Source organism: Canis lupus, chromosome 10 (assembly GCF_048164855.1).
Source record: "Canis lupus baileyi chromosome 10, mCanLup2.hap1, whole genome shotgun sequence".
NCBI lineage: Eukaryota > Metazoa > Chordata > Mammalia > Carnivora > Canidae > Canis > Canis lupus.
Genome location: NC_132847.1, coordinates 34,632,606 through 34,657,347, shown reverse-complemented (window position 1 = coordinate 34,657,347; position 24,742 = coordinate 34,632,606). Strand labels below are relative to the sequence as shown.

General features: G+C 35.2%; 1 protein-coding gene and 1 long non-coding RNA gene across 2 annotated transcripts in view; one reads left to right on the top strand and one right to left on the bottom strand.

The window, feature by feature from the left end:
• Nucleotides 1-354: 354 nt before the first annotated feature.
• The window catches only part of LOC140641454 (uncharacterized), a 52,937-nt gene continuing 28,549 nt past the window's right edge, over nt 355-24,742 (top strand). The window contains exon 1 of the long non-coding RNA XR_012037966.1: nt 355-641. This is a non-coding gene — a long non-coding RNA (uncharacterized lncRNA). The remainder of the gene's footprint in view (nt 642-24,742) is intronic.
• On the bottom strand, nt 5,514-24,124 carry TYRP1 (tyrosinase related protein 1). The gene is made up of 7 exons (XM_072841351.1): nt 23,638-24,124; nt 22,209-22,531; nt 19,487-19,691; nt 14,728-14,895; nt 12,402-12,581; nt 7,739-7,885; nt 5,514-6,870 (listed from the first exon to the last, which is right to left on the bottom strand). Exons 1-7 carry the CDS (start codon nt 24,020-24,022, stop codon nt 6,665-6,667), a joined length of 1,614 nt encoding a protein of 537 aa, XP_072697452.1. The 5' UTR covers nt 24,023-24,124; the 3' UTR covers nt 5,514-6,664.

The following is a 24,742-nucleotide window of genomic DNA, read 5'->3' as shown; positions in this document are numbered from 1 at the left end:
TGGCCAGACCATTTTTTAAGGAGGTCGTTGGAAAGCGTTAAGTTTTCGTGATTCTAGGGATAAAAATGTTAAAACTTATTAAGCACTTGACTACATTCCGGGCATTGGGCGACGAACTTGCCATACGCTGCATCTTTTAAAGTCGTAAAAAATCCCTGTTTTTGCAAGAACTGCCCTTATTTTATGGCTAAGAAAACTGGGGCTTACAGAAGTAATGGAACTTGTTTAATGACACATTGCCAATAAAAAGACACGAAACCGACCTAGGGTTGTTTGGGTACAAAGTTCGTTGGTCCTCGCATGCTGCCTATCACAAACAGATGTTGACTACTTCTTTTTTTTCTTTTTTTTTTTTTTTAAAGGGAATTCCATAGAAGATTCTCACGTTTCCTTTTTTCCATCCTCTTTGGATTTTCTTGGCTTTGTCCAACTTGAGTTATAGAAGTTTTTCTTATGCTTTTTGATATTTTTTATGTCATGCTATTTTTCTTTTTTTAAAAAAGATTTTATTTATTTGAGAAAGAGAGAATATGAGCAGTGAAGAGGGACAGCGGAGAGGGAGAAGCGGGCTCGACACGGGGCTGGATCCCAAGACCCTGAGATCATGACCTGAGCTGAAGGCAGACGCCTAACCCATCCAGGTGCCTCTATTTTTCTTTTTTGAAAGTGTTGAAGTGGTTATATTTTCTAAAATTTACTCTAGAGGACTCTGTTGGAACAATTGGAGCATTTAATATGGACTGTATTTTAGAAAATTGTATTGTATCGTGTTAAATTTCCTAAATTTGACAGCTGTTGTTGTGGTTATTTAGGTGAATGCATTAGTCTTAGGAGATACATGTAAATGTAGAGAAAAGGTCATGCTATTTGCTACTTTCAATCTATTCAGGAAAAAAGAAATATATACAGAGGTATATATGAAAATAGAGTGACAAGAAAAACAGGCAAAATATTGACATTGGTAATTTTAGGTTCAGTGTACATGGGAGTTCATTACATTCTTGCAAATATTGTATAAATTGGATTTTTTCAAAGTAAGTTAAAAATGAATGGGTTTCGTTTGTTTTTTAGACTTCTATTAGTCCAGTTTTTCTTTGAAAGCCTAAGGTGTGCATTTACAAAGTTAACCATGACTTTCATTATTTGTAGTCTCAGTGGTTGAATGGAGCCGATTCCCATAGCTGACTAGCCCTTTCACTCTTGTCACAAATTATCAGTGTCTTTGGTGTTGGCATAATCATCTATTGTATGTGAAACCATTTGGGTGATATGCCACTCACTCTTCATTTTGTGGCCCGGAAGGGCCTAATGATAAGTGATCATGATGAAGGAGGATAATATATACAGGAGAGTTTTAGTCAATAAGAAGACACATTTTGGTCATTATTCTTATTTGGTTGAGAATTTCAGTCATGTGCGGTAACTAATCTCACAAGCCATTTTTCCACCAAAACGAAAACTTGCATTTATTCTGCTTTCAAGGATCACATGAACATTTTTTTAAACCAGAAGAGGAATAGCAGATGTCTCACTGTTCATTTCATTTGGAGGCATCTGATGTTCATAATCAACATTTTCAAATACGTTCAAAGCTGCCATCTTGTGGTAACGTGCTATTCAATTTTTAGCAGATATATTGATAAAAGTCTGACTAAATCTGAAGACTAGAAGGAAAGTGCCTTGCAGAAATACCATTTAGGACATGTCAGAAAGCTCTATTTTGAAGCCGACATACAAAGACTACAAAAATGTATCTCCATGTGTAATGTATTTAATCTAATTGATGAATAACAGTCTTACTCATTTTGCTAACCGTTTCTATTTGAGAGCTATCAGAATTTATTCATTGTCCTTTCTTTCCCTCACCCCAAAGCTAAAGGTCTAAAGTTTCTTAGTTCATAGAGGAAAAAATTAAGAATAAATTTCTGCTTAGTGATATAAATTTTGAGGTTAATCTTTCTTTACTGAGATATCTAGAAGTCTCACTCTTTTCTTTAAAATTTCCTTTTAAAAAGTCAGAATCTATTGAAGAGCCACAAAGGTCCTCTGCTGCCCCAATCCTCCCCCCACACATATCACACTTCTGGATAGAATCATTTTTATTCCTTTAAGTTGCTTCTGCTTCCATATTCCTAATAGTGTATTTGAAATTCAGAATTATTAGTACAAAAAAAAATAGAGATAGCATGTTTTAACATTCTACTGTGGATAATAAGGACTTGGCTTTTATCCTAACTCAGTTTGGTTAACTCATCCAGCAGTGTTCTCGTTCCGTAGGTCAGTTTAACTTCACTTCTTCAGGCAATCTTTCGATCACTTGTCTAAATTAAGTAACTTCTACTGGATTTTTTTAAGGAAAGTACACTGTGTGCTTCTTTCATACCACTGTAATTACTATCTTGATTTTTTCTTTTTGCTTGTTTATTTGTGATAGCAATACTCCAAGTTGCCACAATCCCAAATTTATTCTCTCTTATCCCTCACTAATAGGATTCTGACTTTTTGGGGGGGATTTTTTGGGGGATAGTAATCAACTAACAAATGAAGAAAAACAAGACAAGTCCCTTGATTTTCTACATTCCCTTTCTATGTAATAAACTTTTAATGAGATATAGGCAGAATTCTTGGGTAGATATCCATTTCTGAGCAAAAAGAAAACTTCTGAGGGGGATAGATAAAAGGTCTGGCAATGGAGCAGCCATTTTGGAGCACTGACAGTATAGATAAAAGGATGGAGACCATACGCTATAGGTAGTGGAAGAAAGTTAGAAGCAGCTTCAGTCCTTGAAAGTACCATTGTACTTGGACTCTGCTTTTCAAACCTATTTTGTGCGGAAATAATGTATTCCTAATAAAGTACATTGTCTTTTTGTAATTCTTTCCCATTAGGTAGTAAGTTCTAGGAACCCAGGAATACTGTGAAATTTGTTTATCCTGGTAGTTCCAGATCATATTTTTTTAACCTCAGCAATATTGACATCTTGATCTGGTTAATTTTTTGACGTGGAGGCAATTTTGTGCACTGTGGTATGTTTAGCAGCACCCCTAGGTCTACCCAATAGATGTCAGTAGCAATCCCACACCCAAATGACTCTTTGGTTGTAAATTGCCCTCCAGTTGAGAACCACTAATTTAGAGGATGGGTTCAGTGCTCAGGATTTATAAAATTGTTAACTAATTAGATGTGAAGATTGAGAGAGACTAGAATTTAAGAGCGACTTGCAAGGTGTAGTATTGCATCACGTGGAAGATGAGGAAGCACATTTTAGTTTGTCAATGTTTCCCTTAAGCTGTGGCTTTAAAGTTGAATAGATACTCCAGATGTGACTCTAACACCACAGATTTCTGTTTCTGCATTAGTGAAACACAGCATCTCCTTATTTGCTCAATACTTTCCCTCCCTTTTCCGTAGCATAATAACATTTTTCCCCTTTGTTGTTGCGTCGCACTATTGGTTTACATTGAACTTGAAATCCACTAAAATCTCCTGGTTATTTTGCGAAGAGTCCTGCTAGTTCCTGTCTTCCTTCATCCTTTAATCTTGCACTTGTGCTTTTGAAGAGTCAGATTTTGCATTTTTCCTTTTTTACATTTTATCTTTTTTAAGTCAGGCTCTGTTCTTTGTTTGTTAATATATTTTACTTTTTTTGTTCTTTTTCTATTTCATATTATCTCTCTCTGACCAACATGATGTTCTATTGGTTGGTTGGTTAATAAAAATTTTGGCTAGGCAAAGGACAAAATGCATAACATTTGTATACTCATGCGCTGAGCTCGGAACAAAGGTCTTAGAACCACATCTTGGAACAGATATTTTAATGGTCAAAATCTTTCTCCCTGCATCCAATTTAAAAGATTACATAGAGCCGTAAGTGAGCACTGTTTCTGTAATCTGCTTCTAGGAATGAAGACAGTATACAGCTTCAGAGGGGCACAAAAGTAATAGCTATTCATTTTTTATTATATACGAAGGTCCAATCAGGCATTCTTACTCACTCTGTTTAGACTATAATGCTTAGCTCAGTTGGTGGCACTGTCATATAACGGGTGCTAATGCAATAGAGCAAAATTTGTTTAAGTGGTATGGAATGTGTTTTCCAGTGACTGCATAATAACTTCACTGACTATGTTTTAAAATAAAACTTAAGGATGGAGAACAGTAGAAAATATCCAAGATTACAAATGACTATTATTTAGGGAGAATAATGTGACATATTGCAGGAAGAGTAATGGTCACCTGATGAAAACAACTCATAAGATCATACAGTGCTGTAAAATAAATAGAAGTCCTTGAATGAAAGAAAAATAAAGCAACATATTTAGTGAGAAATGATCAAAGCTACATTTACAATATAATGGGTGCAGCTCTCTCTTACAATTAGGTTTTTTATTTTTATTTTTTTTTTAGAATTAATGTTTATGTTGTATGGCAGGCCTTCCTCCTCTTTCCCAGGAACTATTTAATATTAACTAGTCTCTTTGCTTCTACTGTAACCTTCCCTAATTATTCTTAATAAAAATTGTTTACAAACATCACCACCATCATTATCGTTGTGAAATATACTTTATTTGTGACTCTTCCAGGCTCCCTCTTGCCTGTCTAATGAATTCCAAATTTCTTAAGATTGTGTATAGGACAATCTGATTTTATTCCTGAGTTATCTTTCTGTTCCTCTCCATGAAAACTATACTCTAACCACACTGACCTACTTTATATTTTTGAATGTTCCATGCTCGTCCAAACTTCTGTCACTTTGCTTCTGCTGTCACTTCAGCATGGAGTACTGTTCTACTCTTGTATTTGGTAAACCTATTAGCTTTCCTTGAAGCCCACGTCAAACATGACCGTCTCAATTTTATATTCTTTACTTTCCTCTCCCTAAACCCATTGAACTCTGTCTGAAATCTAGGATGTGCCTAATAAATGTTTATCAAATGAGTACTTAATAAATCTCTAAAAATATGATGTGGTGAGCTTAGTTTTATTGATGTTTATATAAAAAGAAATCTTACATTATACACTAACTTATTTGAAAAGCTATGAGCATATAATATTTCAATAAATCAAATTGTATTAAAAAAATCACAGCAATGCTATTTGAAAATTAAAAAGAGACTATTATATGCAATCTCTTTCACTAACACATTTTGTCTGTTTATCTTTTTTTAAGCAGCCTTAAGATTGCTTAATATAGGGAAACCCACTAACCAATTGCGTGCACATGACTTTAATCTTGGTTCTATTTTTTGAATTGGGAATATCAGACTCCCCATTTTCTATAGTGTTATGAGTACTATGGTTTTACTGAAAATGTTTGTTCACAGTGATCAGCCTTTAAACTTCTTTACTGGGAATATTGTTTCAGGTAGCCCAAGATCAAAAATAGTAAAAACAGTTAGTTAGGAGAAAGGAAGAAGAAAAATTAATGATAGTCTTGCACAATTGCATAGAAAAAGGAGACTGACGAAATAATATTTTTAATATTTTATTTGAAAACATACAAAAGGCTGGTAAGTGATAAGAGAATGCTATTTGGAATACACAATGAATTGAATGGTAATTGTAGAGCACCGTATTGTGTGTTCTCCACCATTGTGGCTTACTTGTGAACCTCTAAGATATTGGAAGAGGAACTAACTGGGAGGTGAAATGTGTAAGTTAATGTGTAGTTCCTTTTTCAGTGAATTAAGAGGTAGAACATAGTGGCTAACAGAAGCAGTATCAACTGTCTTTTAGACAAAGTGAAGTTTTCACCACTCCAAAATGTGATAAAGATCATGATTTTGTCACGACTTTGAACCTTAGACTGAAACATATGCTGATGCTCAAAGGGAAATTCTAGTTTGAAAAAGTCAATTGGGATCCCATTTATAGCTACACATCATTGATTTTAACTAATAAATGTGGCTTCCTATGTATCTGTTGTTCAGTGTCAATGAACAGAAATATATTCACATTTTAACATTGTAGAAATTCCTACTCATGTATTTCAATCAGAGATTTACTATCATGATTTTTTATTTATACATAAACAAAGCACAACAGTTTATTTACATTGTCATATAGTTGACCTTTAAAACATGCCAAAAATCTTCACACTCTCTGCTTAAATACCATGGAGTTAGTGCAAACTACCATTTTTTAAAAAAATCTCTACCTTCATGACCATTTTCAGAAAAACTGCCAATTTTTAAATATTTGGGGTCTTCTCTAAGATAACTAAGCTGCTTCTCAGCTTTTCTTACCATGTGTTCAGGAAGCTACTTTCTTAGATTCAGGGTTGGAGTTAGGGCATGTGCCCGGTATTTTGCAGTTCAGGGACCTCTCCAGAGGGTTAGGATTTAGGGTCAGAGTTACAGATCAGGGTTAGGATGTGTGCCTACAACCTACCATTTTATTTTATTTTTTAATGTTTCAAGTTTTTATTTAAATTCTAATTAATGTACAACCTACCATTTTAAATAGAGTTGAAAAATAGAACCAATTAACAATTGTGACTCTCCCTAGCTATAGAAAATAATATTTAGAGTTTTAATTCTAATATGTGCATGCATCAGGAAGAAAGTAATGGAAGGAAAGAAAATACAGTAAGAAATTTAATCTATTATTTTTCAACCAGGTGGTTTTATGATACTAATGCATAAGAGAATTGGTCATTTGTTATTAGACCATAGATTGATTAGGATTCTGCATTTTTTCATAGTCGTCAGCATAGTGTTGATACTGATCAGTGAGAAGAGGTTGATTCGCTTCATCCATGTTGCTTCTGGCACGAATCAGGCAAGAAGCACCCGCAAAAATGACTGCAACCAGTACTAAAGCAGCAACTACCGCTATGGTAACAATCTCAGGAATACTAAGATTCCGACCTATTGGAGGAATAAAAGGAGAACAACAACAACAACAACAACAACAAAAAAAAAACCAGTAAAATAGTTGCCACCCAAAATCAGATATCTTGAATTTAGGCATTTTACCAAATTCTTCATATGTAATTTTTATTGGCCAGCATTGCTGATGATAGCCTGTCATCTTAAAGGCACTTTCTAATTTCTCATTATAAGTGGACCCTATTGGGATAGTTATTATTAATTCCATTTTAAAGGTTGAGAAAATGATGCTGTAGAGTGAGTCATTTGAGGTCACTTGGTTAGTAGGCACTAGAGTTGGTTTCGAAGACCAAGTCTTTCAAAATCCATGTGCTGTGCTCTTCCACTACAACTTACTGCCTTTGTTGAGAAGAGATTGGAAATGAAGCAAGAAATTTTCAATTTCAAAATCTAAGAAAAAGTAATACAGAGTATCTCACTCCATTTTTTTTTTCAGAATAAAGATAAGGAGGCACCATTATATAGTAGAAAAATTGGGGCATATTACATGGGCATAAGCTCAAAATTCATCCTCTCTGCCTACTAGAAATGTGATCTTCGACAATTACCCTATCTAAGGTAATCATGGCTGGCCCTTCTTCCTTATTTGTAAAATGAAGATTACAATACTTACTTCACAGGGTTGCAGGGATTAAATGATAGTGCGCTATAAAATCAACTTAACTCCAGGTCAGAGTGGGCTCTGAACAAATGTTAAATTCAATCTCTTTATCCCAAAATAAATATCCAAATAAAACCTTTTAAATATAAGTAGAAAATATAGGCTGTAGAATATTGTGATTACCTTAAAAGTCAATAAATTTGTTTTTGGAAAATTCCACAGTAAAGGTACATTTTCAATACTCACTTGGCCATTGAACTTCGTAAGTATATCCCAGATTGTCTGGAGCAGTAACAAACATTTCTACATTGGTAACTGGAGGCCAGAATGGTACCATATTGTATTGTCTATTATGCCCAATAGGGGCATTTTCCAATGGAAATGTGGATACATCTAAAATATGGCAAAGACATCTTGTTAATAGACATGATAAAGTTAGTATTAATAGATTATTATGTTCTGAAGGTGATCCGAAATATTCTAGGATAACATAAAAATGTTCTTTTATATTTTAAACTGAATAAAGACATAAAAATAGTTTCACTACTGAAGAACAGGGAATTGCATTAAACAAAGTTCAAATGCTTTGAATACAGCACTAACATAACATCCAATAGATCAAGAAAGTTTGAAAGCAGGGAAGTTTTAGTATTTTATCATCTATGGTGATCATTAATTGTTCTATTTTTAAATTACAGAAACTTATTTGAAAAAATTAATTAAACTTATTTTTCAAAGCTAAAAAAAGATGGACCTGCAGTTTGTTGTAGCTTCATTTAAAATTTAAATATGAGAGGTCCTGTGGAAGTTTGTCCTTGAATATGTCCTGTGGAAGTTTGTCCTTGAATATGAACATATTTGTATAGTATTCTTCACTTTTCTCTTTTATCTTCAGAGATAAAAATATTAACTTAGTCCCAGATTTTACTCTATTAGAAAAAAACACTTAAAATTTTAAATCAACGTCCTGGAATATTATTTACTTCCTGCCACCTCTCCTCTTTCTACTTAAATACAAGTTACAGGCATTTATATTATTAGTGAGTTTCTGCCAGCAGGGATAAAAGGAGTGGTATGTTCCTTGTGGCAAAAGATTGTTCTTTTTTGTTGTTGTTCTAATTTACATTGATACAACTAAACCAGATGGGATATCTCAAAACCAGAGTTGGAAGGGGACTTGGGCAGGACATGAGTGGGAATATATTTAGAAGAGTGGGATATATGAGAAATTAGATTTTCTGTTTGCAAATAATATATTACTTGAAGAGTCACTGTGATCCTGGAAAGCACAGAAGAATATTCTAGCACCTACCTTGAAAAACAATTGATCATAGAAATGGCATATAGCGTTTACTTTTTTGTAACTTTTAATTTACTGTGCATTAATGCTAATTAAATATTTATCTATTTAAATCTGCTGAGCTCTTACCAATGCCAGACACTGGTCTAGGCACGGAGGTGATGGCACTAAACAAAATAGACAAAATGCCTGTCTTCAAGGGACTCACAATTTTGTGTTTTATTGTTAAGTATTTACTAAAGTTAGATATTTAAGTTAATGATTTAGATAACTCTGACTTTCCATTTCACCTTTTTATGAAATCCTGACTTGATCAACCTCAACCCAATTCAGCATCAGCTGTGTGATAGTTATACCCATTAAAATGAATGGAGGAATAATCATAAAAATAACACACAATAACAGTGAGATTGTCATAAAATTTGCCTATACAAGACCCTGTAGCGACTCCCCCTCTCACAGGTTCATCCAGCATCCCTCAGGATCTCCCCCTGTTGTCCCTCTGACCTTATTTTCCACCATTTTCTCTCCACTATGCACCGGCCACTGTGGGCTCCTTTGTTCATCGAGGGATGATCTTCTTCCATGTATTTACATAGTACTCCATAAAGCCTTTCCTGATTTTCTATTTCTACAGACTTTCCCCCAACAGATTATATATTTATTTACATATTTTTACTGTCATTTCTACTGACAACTAGGTGAGTCCCAGGAGGGAAAATATTTTTGTGTATTTTATATGCTACTGTATTTCTGGTACCTAAAAGACTATGTAGGGAATTGTAGGTGCTCAAATACTTTTTTTTTCCAGCTTTACTGACGTACAATTGACAAAAAAAAAAAATTGTATGTATTTAAGATGTATGACATGATGATTTCCAAATGGTCAAGAGGTATGGGAAAACTATTGAATATCACTAATCATTAGAAAATGCAGATTAGAACCATAATGATAGATCACACGTTTTATGATGGCGATTATCAATAAGAGAAGAGATAACAAGTGATGGCAAGAGTATGGAGAGATGGGAGCCATTGTGCACTGTTGGTGGGAATTGGCGCAGCTCCTGTGGAAACAGAATGGAAGTTCCTCAAGAAATTAAAAATAGAACTACCATATGATCCAGCAATGCCACTTCTGGGGGTTTATCTAAAAGATATAAAATTAGTATCTCAAAGAGATATCTGCACCCATGTTCACTGCAGCATTATTCACGATAGTCAGGATATGGAATCAGATAATAATTGTGAAAGGATTTGAGTGTGTGTGTAATTACTTCATTTTTCAAAAGGCATAATAGTAGTGATTGGTCTGGAAAATGTATAAGCTGCTTCTTCTGAAAAACTCACTGAACTTCTGGAGTACTATATTTAAAACTTAATTCACATGATTTTCATTAAAAAAAGAATCGAACTAAGTGTGCACATGGATACAAAATGTTAGTGAATAAAAATTAACATATTAAATAAAATTTGGATGCTCTATATTATACTACCGCATGTCTAATGAGAGGATTCTTTAACAGACATTGTCCTGTGGATGACTATAATTTCTCTTCAGCTGTAAAATATAATTCTTATTCCAATCTGACCTTAGTAATCTTATAATATTAGGATTTTTGAAGAGTTCTCACTATTTATAAAAACAGTTTAATACATTTTGAAAAAATAATTCCATCCTCCACTCAGACTTATTTTCAACAAAGACTTCTGCCATATGGAGAGTTTTAGAAATTTTTCCAATCTTTTTATTTTCGCTCTAACATAGTTGTTCTATCTGATTGTTTTTCAAGGGACATTTGGAGGTACATGGAATGTTTAAGCAGGAAGCTAATTGTCAGTGTTTAGTGTTCATGAATTTGTAGGTGTTAACATTGGCTTGTCCTATAATTTTATGGCCATATTTGTCAGAAATATGTTTCAGGTTCCGTATTTTTTGCTTATGGTAACTTCCCCTTCACTACTAGGCAAATAATTGAGAGACCATATGCTATTTATAGCACAATCAAAGGGAGCAGGTAGAAAATAAGAAGCAAAGGTGTTTATCTGGTTCATCAATGACCTTTAACAAATTGTTATGAATGTGAAATAATGATCTTTTCAATCAAGATATATTTTCATGGTTGAAAGAAAGCTCCCCTTAAGAGGTTTGTGAGAGAAACCAAGATTCTCGACTTCCTCTCTTAAATAAGTCTTAAATAAGAAAAACTTACTAACAGCAATGGCATTGTGAATGGCTGAATAACTATGGCCTGTATATTGTCTGGTTCCCAGAAGTGTATGTCCAACGAAAGTTTTTGTTCATTCCTAAACCTATTAACTCCAGTAGGCTTGTTAGTGTCATAAAAGCAGTATAGCTAAATATATGTAAAATGATAATTGTGATTGTGAAAAGAGAGGGATGTTGTTTTATATTAAACAAATGAATGCTTAGGAAAGATTTGTTGAAGATGAATGCCTAAGATATTGGGAAAGAATTAAGAGTGAGCAATATGGTTGTAAAGATAAGGTGGGCATTATGAAAATCCAAAATAATACTGCACTCATGGCATCTCAAGGGTGGTTAATTTCTAGTTTCACTTTGAAAAAATAGACATTGTAACTTGTAGATAATTCATTATGGTTGTAGCTATGTATCTAAATACATATGAAAAAACGTGGCACTCCAATCAGTGAATTCATAGCAGATTGATGAGTGAATATTTATATGTAAGTTATTTGTTTCTTCACTGATTTTCTGATGGAACATATGATTTTGACCAACACATTAGTTAATAGTCCTAATCAGGTTAAATTAGAGGCTTCTACTGTACATACACATACACAAACACACACACACTTAAAGAAATAAGAGACTAACTGAATTGGATAGGCAAATCTATAGATAATTAATCCCCAACATTATATTTATGTGTATGATGAAGTAAAGGCGCAGAAGCCAAAATTTAGAATAGTTTTGAAACATGAAAATGCATGATGTTTAACCAATAGAAGCACTTTCATTGTTTGAAAAGTAATGTGAGCCTCTTAGCTGAGTAGAAGTGAAGAGAAAGTGGCCTTTTAAATGATATTTTAAAAATGCATTAAATGAAATTGAAAGATTTTCTATGCTGTGATTAAAAAAAACCATTAACTAATCAAATTGAACAAAATTTCCATTTGTAAGAGGCCAGAAGTAATAGAAATCAGGACTGGATTGTGAGTATAATTTTTTGTCTTTTAAGTATCAAAGAAGAGCTCAGTAAGATTTTCTTACTCACAATGAAAATGTTCCAAAAAAAAAAAGTAGTGCAGATGTTCATTAGAAGATACAGGGAAGAAAAAATTGGGAAGCATGATAATTATCTTTTCATACTAAAAATAAAAAGGGATTATGTGCCTCGTCCAGGTGAATGCTAATAAATAGCATCTGACAACCATTGTAAGAGATGTTTTGTCTGCATTTTCAAAGTAGTTTGGGATATTTGGAAACAGCTAGATATCATAGCTCTTTTATCCTTATTTTGTAGTGTAGTGTAGATGTGTCAAGTGCTTACTCTGTAGTAAGCACTATACCACCTAAACAGTCTCCTTGCTGAGCCTGCAAAAAAGAATATGAAAACGTCTCACCAGCCTTATATCTCCTCAGCCATTCATCAAAAACTGCATCAGTGAAAGTATGTAGGAGAACAAAAATAGGATCATTTGGGGATAAATGGGTTTGTCCCCCTGTTCCATTCAGAAATAGATGAGCCAAATTGTGAAGGCTTCGAATAGCAGGGTCATACTTTCCTGTGGGATCACTGTAACCTAGATATAAAAATAGGGGTGAGAATAGTAAAAATCATCACCAATATCTTGCTTCTCAAATCAGCAGCAGTGATTACATTGGGAAACAATTTTTCCTAAGCTTGTCAGGCCAATTTTTACCTTAGTATAATAGCATTGCTTCTTTGTACCTATGGTTGGTGACATTTCTTGCTATAACCAGAGCTAGGTTAGCTTTAAGCTAGTGGCATGACATTCTAAATGTAGCCTCTAGGTTAAAAATAATGACCTGCAAAGGATACCAGTCAAAATACATAGAACACTCTATTTTGACAAGGCAAGCATTGGTTTAGTGGAAATAAAGACAATGGAAATCTTGAGCTTCTACTATAAACTGCTGACGCAATTGGGAGAACATCTCTCTGATTGTCCTGAAATTAAATTGCCAGATATGGCTTCAGTTTTCTACCTTATTCCTTTTGACTGTCAGCATGTTTACTTTTGGAAAGTTACCTTATTTTTGTGGAAACGTCACAATTTCTCAGAGCATTATTATCATCTCGGTACTAGTTTTAAATATCTGGAAAAACTTTTTGTCGAACCACTTATATAACTTTTGATAATTAGCTATATTCTCTCTATATAATGTATTTCCCATATTCTATATGATACATATATGATATTCCCACCCAATATGTGCATTTCCCATATTACATGTATTCTATGCATTTCTCATGTTATATATTCTCCATATTATATATTTTCCATACACATTTTCATAGTATATATATCATGTATATATATTGGGCAGAAGGGGAGGATAGATCGCAAAAAATAGAGGGTCTATGATGTGGGATGGAGTGATAAGTGTTCCTGTTTGGATTTAAGAATCAGAGGTGGGAGAGCAGGGAAAGTTTACATATTATAAAATAAAATTAGAATTTAAAATATATTAACCCATTTGTATAATTATGCTTACTCATTGATTTAGTCATGTTTCATACATTTATTCCATTATTATTTTTTATTTATAACCTGTTTAAAGGTTGCTTGCAATGTACATAGCATGCTGGTAGGCACTGGTTCTTTCATACATTCTGTCAGGAAATCAGTATAACTTGTCTTTTGATTGGGTTTCAATAAGATGCAATTTGCACATTCTTTTAGAAATTAGTGCTTGTGGCCTTAGTTTATATATACCAGTTTAGTCAAAACATAGTGATTATTTATTGAATAATCTCCAAATCAGTACATTCATATTTAGTTATTAGAATTAACATAAAGATAGAAGAGAATGGTATACAGTTTTGATGACAAAAGGGGAGAGAATTGAAAATAATGATTAGATTTACATATAGAGTATCTCAGATCATGGAGACAGAGAGATCAATTCCCATTCTTTTTCTGGGGGAGGAATCTGATATGTTTAACGCTATATTTAATGTGAATTTTAACAATAAAAGGTTTATAATACATTAAATGTGATTCTGTTGTTTTAAAACCTTAAATACATATCAATAATGATTTAGAGATATCAAAGTTTATAGTATAAAGAGACCAGACATAGAAAATTTGGATTTGTAATTGTGCTCTATTCCTGAGTTTCTTGGGATCTTCATTTTAGCTCTTTGGTCTTTAGTTTCCTCAGCTTTAAAATACTATGAATTAAATAAGGAAATCAAATTAAATATCATTACATGCTAATTTGAATTTTAATAGACCTTTTAAAAAAGTTACAGGACAATACAAACTTAAGTGAAATATATGCCCCAACCAGGCTTTATTGGCTGTCAACTAAATGTTTAGAATTTTTTGTTATTTTTTAAGAAAGATTTTTTATAAACTGTCAAATACTTGAATATTATTTGACTCTACTAGAATTTGCTATAGCTATATACATACTGATCAGCCAAACAGATTTGAGTTCAAATACTTTTTAGGTATTTAAGAGATTGAAGAATAATTTCTAAGCACTTCTCCTCTATGATAATTAAAAAGAGTTTCACGGTCTGACACTTTTCTTTAAGAAGTTCTTTCTTGAGCAGAGAATTGTGACTACATCATAACTGGAGGCAGCATTCATGTAAATTCACAGGATCTATATGGTTTTTCAAAGATTTTTCAAAGAGATCTGAATGTGAATAGTTCAGTTAACTGTGAATTCAAAGCACTGATTTCTTTTACTTACCTTCCACTGTGTTTCGGAAACTGTTAGTAGAATTGGAGTAAAAAGGAGGTGTGTCAAATAAACCAACTTCCAAGCACTGAGCGACATCCTGTGGTTCAGGAAGACGTTGCACCATTGGTCTAGCCACATTTCCAGCTGGATTTCTCCTAATTGGCCCACCCTCAGTACCTGGGAAAAGGATGGGATATGTAAATATTTATAGGATACTTAGAGATCAGATCTTTGCCCTTTAATTTTTACACATAGCAAGAACATTGAAATACAGGTTTTCCTTGGTAGAAGACAAAATGTATAAAAATGCATACTTAGGGGCATTACAGTGAGAAAATTTCTGCTCCCATTTCTGGGAGCAAAGTTAGATGTGTGATTTGTAAAATCATTGGAAGAAAAAAATGATCACAGTAACAGATAGAGGTCCTGGTATTTATTTAATCAATGTATATTTCTGTAATGAGACTATATTAACATCAAAATTCCTTGGAAAATTGAATTTCACCAAAATAACCTCGTAAACCTAAATTCCACACAGAAATCTATATTTCACATATATGTGAAATTTTGTACTCAAATGCTGTTTGTTTCAAGTCTTCAGAGAAATGCAGAAAAACAATCTAAGATCTCTTTGGTAGGTGGTCTACATTTCAATTGATCCATATTTTACAGCAATTAATGTAAGAAATAATTAAATTTTTTAAAAGGCAGTAAAACAAGCAGGCAAACAAAGCTGTAATATTAGAAGTAATAGGATAGATATCTTAAGGAAGCCTCGGAGGGAGGGATGGAAAGAAAGAGAGGGGAAGAGACAGACAGGAAGGGAGAGAGGGAGACAGAGACAGAGAGACAGAGATAGATTGAGAGATATTATCAATCCCTTCCAGTTGGATGACTCCAGAAGGGTGTCATTAAGGAAAGGAGATTTGCAAAGAGCCCTGAAGGACTGAGGAGAATTTTCAGGTGAAATAGGAGAAATGTTACAAGTCAAACATTTTAGGCAGAGGTAATAATAAGAGATGATAAGCTTTCTCCTATCTATAATCTATAAAATAAGCTCCATCAGAACAAGAACTCTGTTCTGGCTCAACAGTACATCCCTTAATCTTGGCACAGTGCCTGGCATACAATAGATGCTAAATTGTAGTTTGGAGCCTGTTGATGTATGGAAAGATCACATTTGCTCTAAAGGGCCTATTTGGGAACTAGGTTGCCTGGAGTACAGGGCAATGTAAGGTGGGAACATTGAATATTCACCATATTGTGCAGAAATAAAGAGCAGTATGAGAAAGTTATATTTAATTCAATAGTAAATGAAGAGAAGTCTAATGTAGGTGGGAGGAGAGGAGATTGGTTAGGAGCATTTTGCATTTGTCTGTTCCAGTGGTCTCCAGAGAAGTATGTGTGTGTTCTAAGAGTACCAGTAGATGCAGAATAATCCACTGGGTTGGGAGAGGTGACATTACAATCTCAACTTGCATTCATTTTACCTCACTCATAAAGCTTCCTATATTGTAATGTTTATAATGAACATAATGATTAGTACCTGATGAATTAGCATAGTAAATTTATTTACATAATATAAAAATAAAAACATGCCAGTATTGAGATTGGAAAGTAGATGAACTTTTGTAGGTTATACATTATTATTAAGACTTTCAGAGACCACTGTCTAAAACTATCAATTCAAGCTTATGAGTTAGAGATTATTATTTGGGAGCTCTCAATAAATTCCAGTAAAAATTATAGATTGCAAGAATTTTTAAAACACTACATTCTAATTTGCCCTTGTATAGTTTCATAGTGGAGAATTCCAATAGTAAAGAAACTAGTTTAAATCAGTTTAATTTAACCCAGGGCCATTTAGATTTGTTTGCACATGGACAACCTCTGCCAGCCAATGCACTAAAAACATCATATGGTTTGGAGTCCTATGGAGTTTTTGTGCAGTAAGGAATGAAAAGTTCTGAGTGTCTGAAGGAGAAAATAGATGGTAATACTGTGTAGAAAGAACAATATTTTTCATGTGATGAATCAAAGATGATGTTTTACTGGCTGGAAGAGGCTTAGGAGTCAATAAATCACTCTTTCGAAGTACCAGGTTTGGCGCATTAATGGAACATTGGAGAGAAATCATGCAACAAGCACATGAAATCACAGGCATGAAAGATGCAAGGAAGATTTGCTCTAAAAATGCACATGCATAGCCGTCCCATAAAAGATGATCAACAAAACCACAGGAATGGATCATTTCATCCAAGAATAACAATACAGAAAAGAAAGAATCCCTAGGAGAATTAAATAAGATAACGTATTAAAGCATTTGGCACCATATCAGATACATAGTATGTGTTGAATAAACTATTAGTTTCCTTTTATCTTTCACAAGCCTAATAAATAAAATGCTTGGTATCTTGAACTAAGGTAAGGAGTAATCTTCAAATTTGTCTCACTTAAAATACATAATCTTCAATTTTTCATGAAACTACGTATCCTGTTATGAGACTTATACTAATTGACAAAAAAAACTGTGATAAAAGCTTCTCTCCTAAGCTATAATTTTATTTACTCATTTTAAATGTGCTATAGTTTGGTATCCAATCATCTGTATGATACAAAAATGTCTGGAAAAAATTCCCAGGCCAAAATACAATAGCCTCTTCAGAAAGAGGTTAATGTTTTGGTATCTAAAGATATATTGATTCTCAATTTCATTTCAAGGTGGGATCACTCATTCATTATGCCAGACAAATAAAAAAATGTATTCTAAGTTTTAAACTTCTACAGAAAAAATTTCATATACTGTCACTTCCCTTATTTCTATACACAGCTAAATCATCTAATGGTGAAAAAAATCTACTGATTTTTTTCTATTTAGAATATTCTCTTTTTAAGAATATCCCTTTCTTAGGGATCCCTGGGTGGCGCAGCGGTTTGGCGCCTGCCTTTGGCCCAGGGCGCGATCCTGGAGACCCGGGATCGAATCCCACGTCGGGCTCCCGGTGCATGGAGCCTGCTTCTCCCTCTGCCTGTGTCTCTGCCTCTCTCTCTCTCTGTGACTATCATAAATAAATAAAAATTAAAAAAAAAAAAGAATATCCCTTTTTTAAAAGATTTTATTTATTTATGGGAGAGAGAGAGAGAGAGAGAGAGGCAGAGACAAGCAGAGGGAGAAGCAGGCTCCATGCAGGGAGCCTGATGCGGGACTTGATCCTGGGTCTCCAGGATCACGCCCTGGGTTGAAGTCATCACTAAACCTCTGAGCCACCTGGGCTTCCCAAGAATATCCTTTTTTAAGTTTATAAAGGAATTAATTTAATATTTTAAGCTTAAAAAATATGTAAAAGGTACTATGAAGATAAATAAAATGAATTTCCATAAATCTAGTTTTTGCATGGAAGGACAAGTTTAAAATAACCAAGCATGCCTGAAGAAAAATAAGATGAGATAGGGAGACTCTAATAATTAAGACTTTGTGTGAGTACCACAGAGACTAGTAATGTGATCCAAAGAAGAGAATGGCACACTCAGGAACAGATCTGCATGCTGCAGAAACTTGACCTGAGGCAGAAGTGGCATTTAAATCACTGGAGAAAGGATGCTAGCTAGGACAGCTGGTTAAGCATTCTCTTTATGTGCTCGCTTTGAGAGAAGTGGAAGTAGCTGGCAGACCTTTTATGTGCAGTATCTTTCTTTTCTCTTTTCTTTTCTTCTTTCTTTTCTTTTCTTCTTTTCTTTTCTTTTCTTTCTTTTCTTTCTTTCTTTCTTTCTTTCTTTCTTTCTTTCTTCTTTCTTTCTTTCTCTTTCTTTCTTTCTTTCTTTCTTTCTTTCTTTCTTTCTTTCTTTTCTTTCTTCTTTCTTTTTCTTTTTTTAAAAAATATTTTATTTATTTATCCATGAGAGGCACAGAGAGAGAGAGAGACAGACAGACAGACGGACAGACAGACAGAGACAAAGACACAGGCAGAGGGAGAAGCAGGCTCCATGCAGGGAGCCCGACGTGGGACTGGATCCCGGGGCTCCAGGATCACGCCCTGGGCTGAAGGCGGCGCTAAAACGCTGGGCCACCGGCGCTGCCCTCTTTCTTTCTTTTTTAAAGATTTGTGTGAGAGAGAAAGAATGTGTGAGTAGAGGGAGGGGCAGAGAGAGAGAGAGAGAGAGAGAGAGAATCTCAAGCTGACTCCCCCTGAGCAAGGAGCCCTATGTGGAGCTCCATCCCATGGCCCTGAGATCATGACCTGAGCTGAAATCAAGAGTCAGGCGCTTACCCTACTGAACCACCCAGGCGCCTCAGTGTCTTCCTTTTCTTAAAGATGTCCCTCATATCACCTTCTGGTTTTGAACCTCTAGACCAGAATTTTACTCTTTGGGCACTTTCAATCTTTCTGTGTATTTCAGATTTCCCAGGGAAACAATTTTCTATGAAATTCCAACACAAGACACATGACTACTAAGTAGTGCTGAGTGTGCTAGGAAGATAAATTTTATATAATCATACATTTCCAAAATAAAAGAGTGAGCAGTGCACTGACCAAATTGCTCAAGAAAAGCAGTGTAAAAAATGTATAGAGACTTTCTGTTCTCCCTGGAACCTTAGAGAATGCCTTGAATAGCTCCTGTGTTCAATGAATATACCTGTATATTGATTCTCTATAGCAAAAGTAGATTTTATTCTGCAGTCCTTAGTAGAATGAAGGGCCTTCAGGCAGCACATTTAATCCTTTATTTAATAGGGAACTCTGAATCCTGGATGTCATTTGGAACTTACTATTGCAAAGGGTTCCCAGGGTATCATAATCCTCCAAGGATTCGCAGACCACTCGCCATTGAGAAAAGACAGAGTTCAGGCTTATAAGAGTGGAATCAAAGTTGCTTCTTGATCCCATCAGGTCATCAGTGCAAATGTCACAGACATTCTTCCCAGTTGCAAAATTCCAGTAGGGGAGGGAGAATGAAGGATCCTGCAACATTTCCTAGATCACAGAAATTCTTGTTAGCATTCTCGGCTTTTGTTTAAAATTCTCCCTCTTTGGTGTCTGAGGAGCCAGAGGAATTAAATGCCTTATTTAACAAAGCTTCTAATATACTACAAGGAGTCATTGAGGCACTAGAGAGACTGGAATTCAACTCATTATAGAGAAGTTTCTGAAAATGGTTTCTTTGGAGGGAAAAAAAGTCTTCCTTTTTCTTTAAGCAGGTAATTACATCTCTCTTGGTTATGCCAAAAAATATTAATAATAACTTCCACTCCTTGACATTTTACCTCCTTTTGTTTTCACATCTTTAATTCAAGCATCACTACATCTGGGTCTGGAGCCACATCTAGCCTTTAAATATATTATGTAGAGCAACACTTTTTGCTTGGTTTCTGGCTTTCAAAATTTAATTTAAATGACCTTAGGTCTTTAGATTATGGTTTTTAAAGGGTTTTTTGTTTGTTTTTATGTGGGTTAGCAAGGATAGAGGAAGAAGCCTGTGGATTAGAGTGAGGCAAACCTCAGTGGTGCATTACAGTTTTTCCAAGCACCAGTTATACAGATTTGACTTTTCATAGGTTACACAGCCTCTCTCACACTTACCTTATCTGCCTGGGCACTGAAGGTGTTTTACTTAAAGACCCCTGCCTCAGAATCTAAACTGTTAAGACTTGGATTTCTGCTTGAACCTAATACTGTCAGGAAATATTAAGTGGAAGCAAAATATTTTCTTTGTGCATACTGTTCTTTAGACCAGGGACCAGTTTTCCCTTCAGAGCTGACCTCAACAATTTTAAAAGTACTGGACTCAAGATCACATGCTCATTTTATTGAGTTCCCTAAAACCACATTTATTGTATTTGTTCTCATTCCTTTAGGTCTTTGGAGAGTTACGTTTAGAGTGTGGGATTTAAATGTAGAGAGTGCCATTGTTTTATCTCACCTCCAAAGCATTTAGTACATTTCTGCTTTTTTTACTTTCAACCCTTTCTAGGAAGCATTTCCTTGTCCTCAGGGTATTTTAGAGGACCAAAAGCTTTCCAAGGCATCCTTGGTTATTGATCTCCAGGGGTTTAGAGTCCTTGTTAGAAGCCATTGTTCTGGTTCACAAAAATTAGTGACAGCTTCCAAGGGATCATTAAGAGTCAGTTTGTGGTTCAGAACTGACATTTGGGAGCTGGAACATATTCATGTGGCATTTCAACTGTGCATTACATTTAAACTGTAATTTGTTGGATCCCTTGTGCTGTTGGGTTTTAAAAATGTAAGTCATAGAGGTTGAAGTTTACACAGGCAAAATCGAAGCTTTTAGATACTTTCCACCTGCCCTTTCATTTTGGCATGCCCATGGGAAAATGACTTGAAGGCATGGAGATCTGGAGTTGATTACAAATGACAGATTTATCTACTTATAATCTACTAAATGTCTTACTTGTAATCAGAACTATAAAATATGCAGTTCAGAGTATCAGATGAATTAATTTAATCACTCTCAACTTGCATATATTTGGACTACTTTCATACCAATATTTTATTCTGTATTTTAGTGTATTAATTCTCTCTCTTCTAACCATTTATTTTCTTGTGATAATGCTGAACACAAGCATACTGTGAGTCAATAGATGAATCTAAATACCTTTTATGCCCTCAGATGTTTTTGGATTAATTTTTAGATTTTAATTTGAGGAAAGGAATACATTTCACCTAGAAAATGAAATCTATTTGTGGATTTCCTAGTTAAGATCTAATAATGTAAAATTTCATTTGGAAATACCAGTAGTTTTCTCAAGAAAAAGCAGTTGGTAAAAGAAACAAGAAAGTATCAGTATTAACATGAGGTTACAATGTGGTTTGAGCTTCTCTGCTTAAAAATAAGCAGGAAATACTTGTTTGGGGTGAGGTTCACTTTATGCCAAAAAAATTGATGCTGTCTGATTGATGAGATGTTTTTAGTTGGTTTCTTCTACAGGCTTTGAGGTAGATTTCAAGGAAAATATGACAATATAAATGGAAAGGATATTTTTCTATAATTTCAACCTTGTAATATTAGAATCATCAGCCGTCATGCTGGGGTATATATATGGGAGTTGGTAGACTGAGAAGTGTATGCACACTTGTCTCATCCAAACCAGGAGGAGGGGGTATTAGTTTACTTTTGAGAAGGAAGACATAGCAAATGAGACTCTTTATTTGCAAGTTCTACGAAGATCATTTTTTCAATCACAGAACTGTAGACTATGTCCAACACTTTAAATCACACCTCCAAATGTCTCAGCTGGCTCCCTCATCATCAATACTACTTTCTTTTCCCTTCACAAAGATAACGATTAATTAATGAGTAAGTAAATCAGTACAGGGAGAAACCTCACAGAATGTCAAAGGCAGATAAATAACATGAAATTGCTTTGCCATTACATGTTCATTCAGGTTGTTCCGAACCCAGTGAATTAAGATGACTTACAAACAAGCCACATGTCTGAAAAGGACCCGCAAATTGAAATGTTTCACACATACCTGCATGTCTCTCTCCAACTGCAGTAGGTGGTATCTGTGCCATGTGAGAAAAGCTGGTCCTTCATGAGAGAAATCCACCTCACCAAAGCTTTCCTGTCCTGGCCCAAGGAAAGTCTTTTTGACTGAGTAATAGTGTGTCCAAACAAAGTAGTTATAAATGGAAATGTTCTCAAACTGTGGTGTGTTGCCATCTGGCCCAAATATTTCTTCTGATCTCCTGGTTGCAATGACAAACTGAGGGTGAATTGTGCGCTTTGCCATATCCAAGGCCTGGACAAAGTGGTTCTTCTCTTCTGTATTCAAGGCCAGGAGGTTTCTCCTGACTTCAAGGGTACAAAATTCAAACATGAAAACATCTGTCTTGTGAGCATAATACTAATACCTTGTCCCATTTACCCACTAATGATAATTCACATGTATGCATTAATCATTTTATACTTTTAAAAACACCCCTTACTAAAATGCCATCTTTAAGACTGCTTTCTTCCCATTCACTCCCATGCCCCCGTACTCTAGGATTTCTGTTAGCTTGCTTTAATCTGATTCTGTGTTCTAGTGTTTATTTCTGCTCACCATTGGTATATTTGGGAAACTGTCTACCTTTTTAAAATCATAAGCTTTGCAAAAACATAGCATAGTGGTTAAGAGCAGAGACTTATTTTATGACTCTGAACACGTTTTTGTAAGTCTCAGTTTTTTATCTGTAAGGCATATATAAAAACAGTATCTGCTTTATGGAGCTATAAAGATTAAAGAGTACATACAAAAAAAATAAAAAAATAAAGAGTACATGCATAAAAAGCAATTATATCAGAGCTAGCCTCATAACAAAGACTCAATAAAAGTCTGCTAGACCCTTGGTCCAATGTTTGGCACATAGGAAAAAAAAAAAACAAATATTGCTAGATTTATTACTTAGAGCTTTGTTGTTCACTGCTATTTCGTATGGCACAGGTGGGGCTCATCATGTAAAATGGCTGACCTTGGGTCATCCCCGCGGGCAGTTTCCTTTTGGGTTAGCAAGGGTAGTGGAAGAAGTCATGGGTTAGAGCTAGACTGACCTCAGTGGTGAATTCCAGGTTTTCCAGGTCCCTGCTATAGGGACTAGACCTTTTTGAACCTCAGGACAATGAACATAACTACCTTGAGAAAGGTCTGGTCATAAATACCTAGCACCATTCCTTGAATTGGATGGTTGCTCAGTAAGTGTTTTAGAAGAAAATCACATCACTCAGAAGATCTGAACCTTAACCTTGACTCTTTAAACTGTATAAACTTATTAGCCTCTCCAAGTTTCAGGTTCCTTAACTGAGTTATGGGATTTCCAGGTGTTCTTTCAGCTCCACGGATTTAGGCTCCACTGATTTAGGCTTCTATTAAGAGCATTGAGTCTCAGGAGGAACTCTGTATATATTCATACCCTACTTACCTGTGAGAACCTTCTGATCACAGGCAGCTCCTCTCCATCCTGGACGGCAAGTCCCACAGTTGTGTCCTGAGAAATTGCCATTGCAGTGGCAGGTCCTGTTGAAGAACCGTGTGGGCCAAACCTCCCGATCATCTCTGCCATCATGGGGGTAATGGTGGCTGTGGGGTCTGGAGTCTGCTATCACTGCCTCACACCTCCCCCGCCCTGATGAGAAGCCACAGGGGTCAGTCCCAGGCCCAGACACTGGGGACAGGTCTGGGCAACACACACCATTTCTCAAGGCCTCAACAGTGGCACACTCTCTTGGGAATTGAGCCCAGGTCTGATGGAAAAAAAGCAGGAACAAGAAGATGCTTCCCAGAGAGAGGAGTTTATGAGCTTTCATTCTGCTTTAAGCAAGAGTGAAGAACAAATCTCTGTTCTGCAGCCCTTTGTATAAGGACTGAAGCACATAAATAAAAATCAGGCTGAAAAGGAGAAAAGAAAATGAAGTTATGCGAGTTTTCTTTCTTTCTGTACTGTTATAAACAGGCATGAGCCCTTCCCAACCCCCTTCAAAATGCTTTTCGTATCTGTAAAATGACATTTCCAGCAAATCATAAAAATAGTAATTTACCTTTAAAAAGTTGACATGTATAATACCTACATAATTAAATCTCCTGTCCTAGCATTTAGTTTTCATTTTAAATTTCTATTTATTAAAAAAAAAAACTCATCATAGATGTTTTTTATCAAAAGCATTCATTAGCAGGTCACAGCCATTAATTACATTTAACTATGAAGCTGGAAGAAGAATTGGAAGCAGACTTTCAGCAAGTTAATTTCCGTGACTTAAAGTCTCCCATCCTAATGGAGTTTTGGCGGGAGTCCACCCATTCCCCATAGAGCTTCTCTCCAGTACCTTACACTCCGGAGGGGATTCTCTGATGAGCCCCTCTTAGAGCTGGGTGTTTTATATTTGCTTCTCCCCTGATGTCAGAGCTGTTAATTGCATGTGGGTTTCTGCTTGATAACTAATCCCAAATCTGCCCACCCCAACTGGGAGGGGCTGGTCCTCTTCCCCCCACCCTTTACTAATCCCCTTTCACTCCAGTGAGTTTTTTCT

What these genes read in the sequence shown, in the direction of transcription:
- TYRP1 (XM_072841351.1), bottom strand. Translation starts at nt 24,022, where the DNA reads ATGAAAGCTCATAAACTCCTCTCTCTGGGAAGCATCTTCTTGTTCCTG. An exon ending in AGTTGGAGAGAGACATGCAG is followed by an intron (nt 19,692 to 22,208) that starts GTATGTGTGAAA and finishes TCTGTGATCTAG; the next exon opens with GAAATGTTGCAGGATCCTTC. An exon ending in TTACGAAGTTCAATGGCCAA is followed by an intron (nt 6,871 to 7,738) that starts GTGAGTATTGAA and finishes TTCCTCCAATAG; the next exon opens with GTCGGAATCTTAGTATTCCT.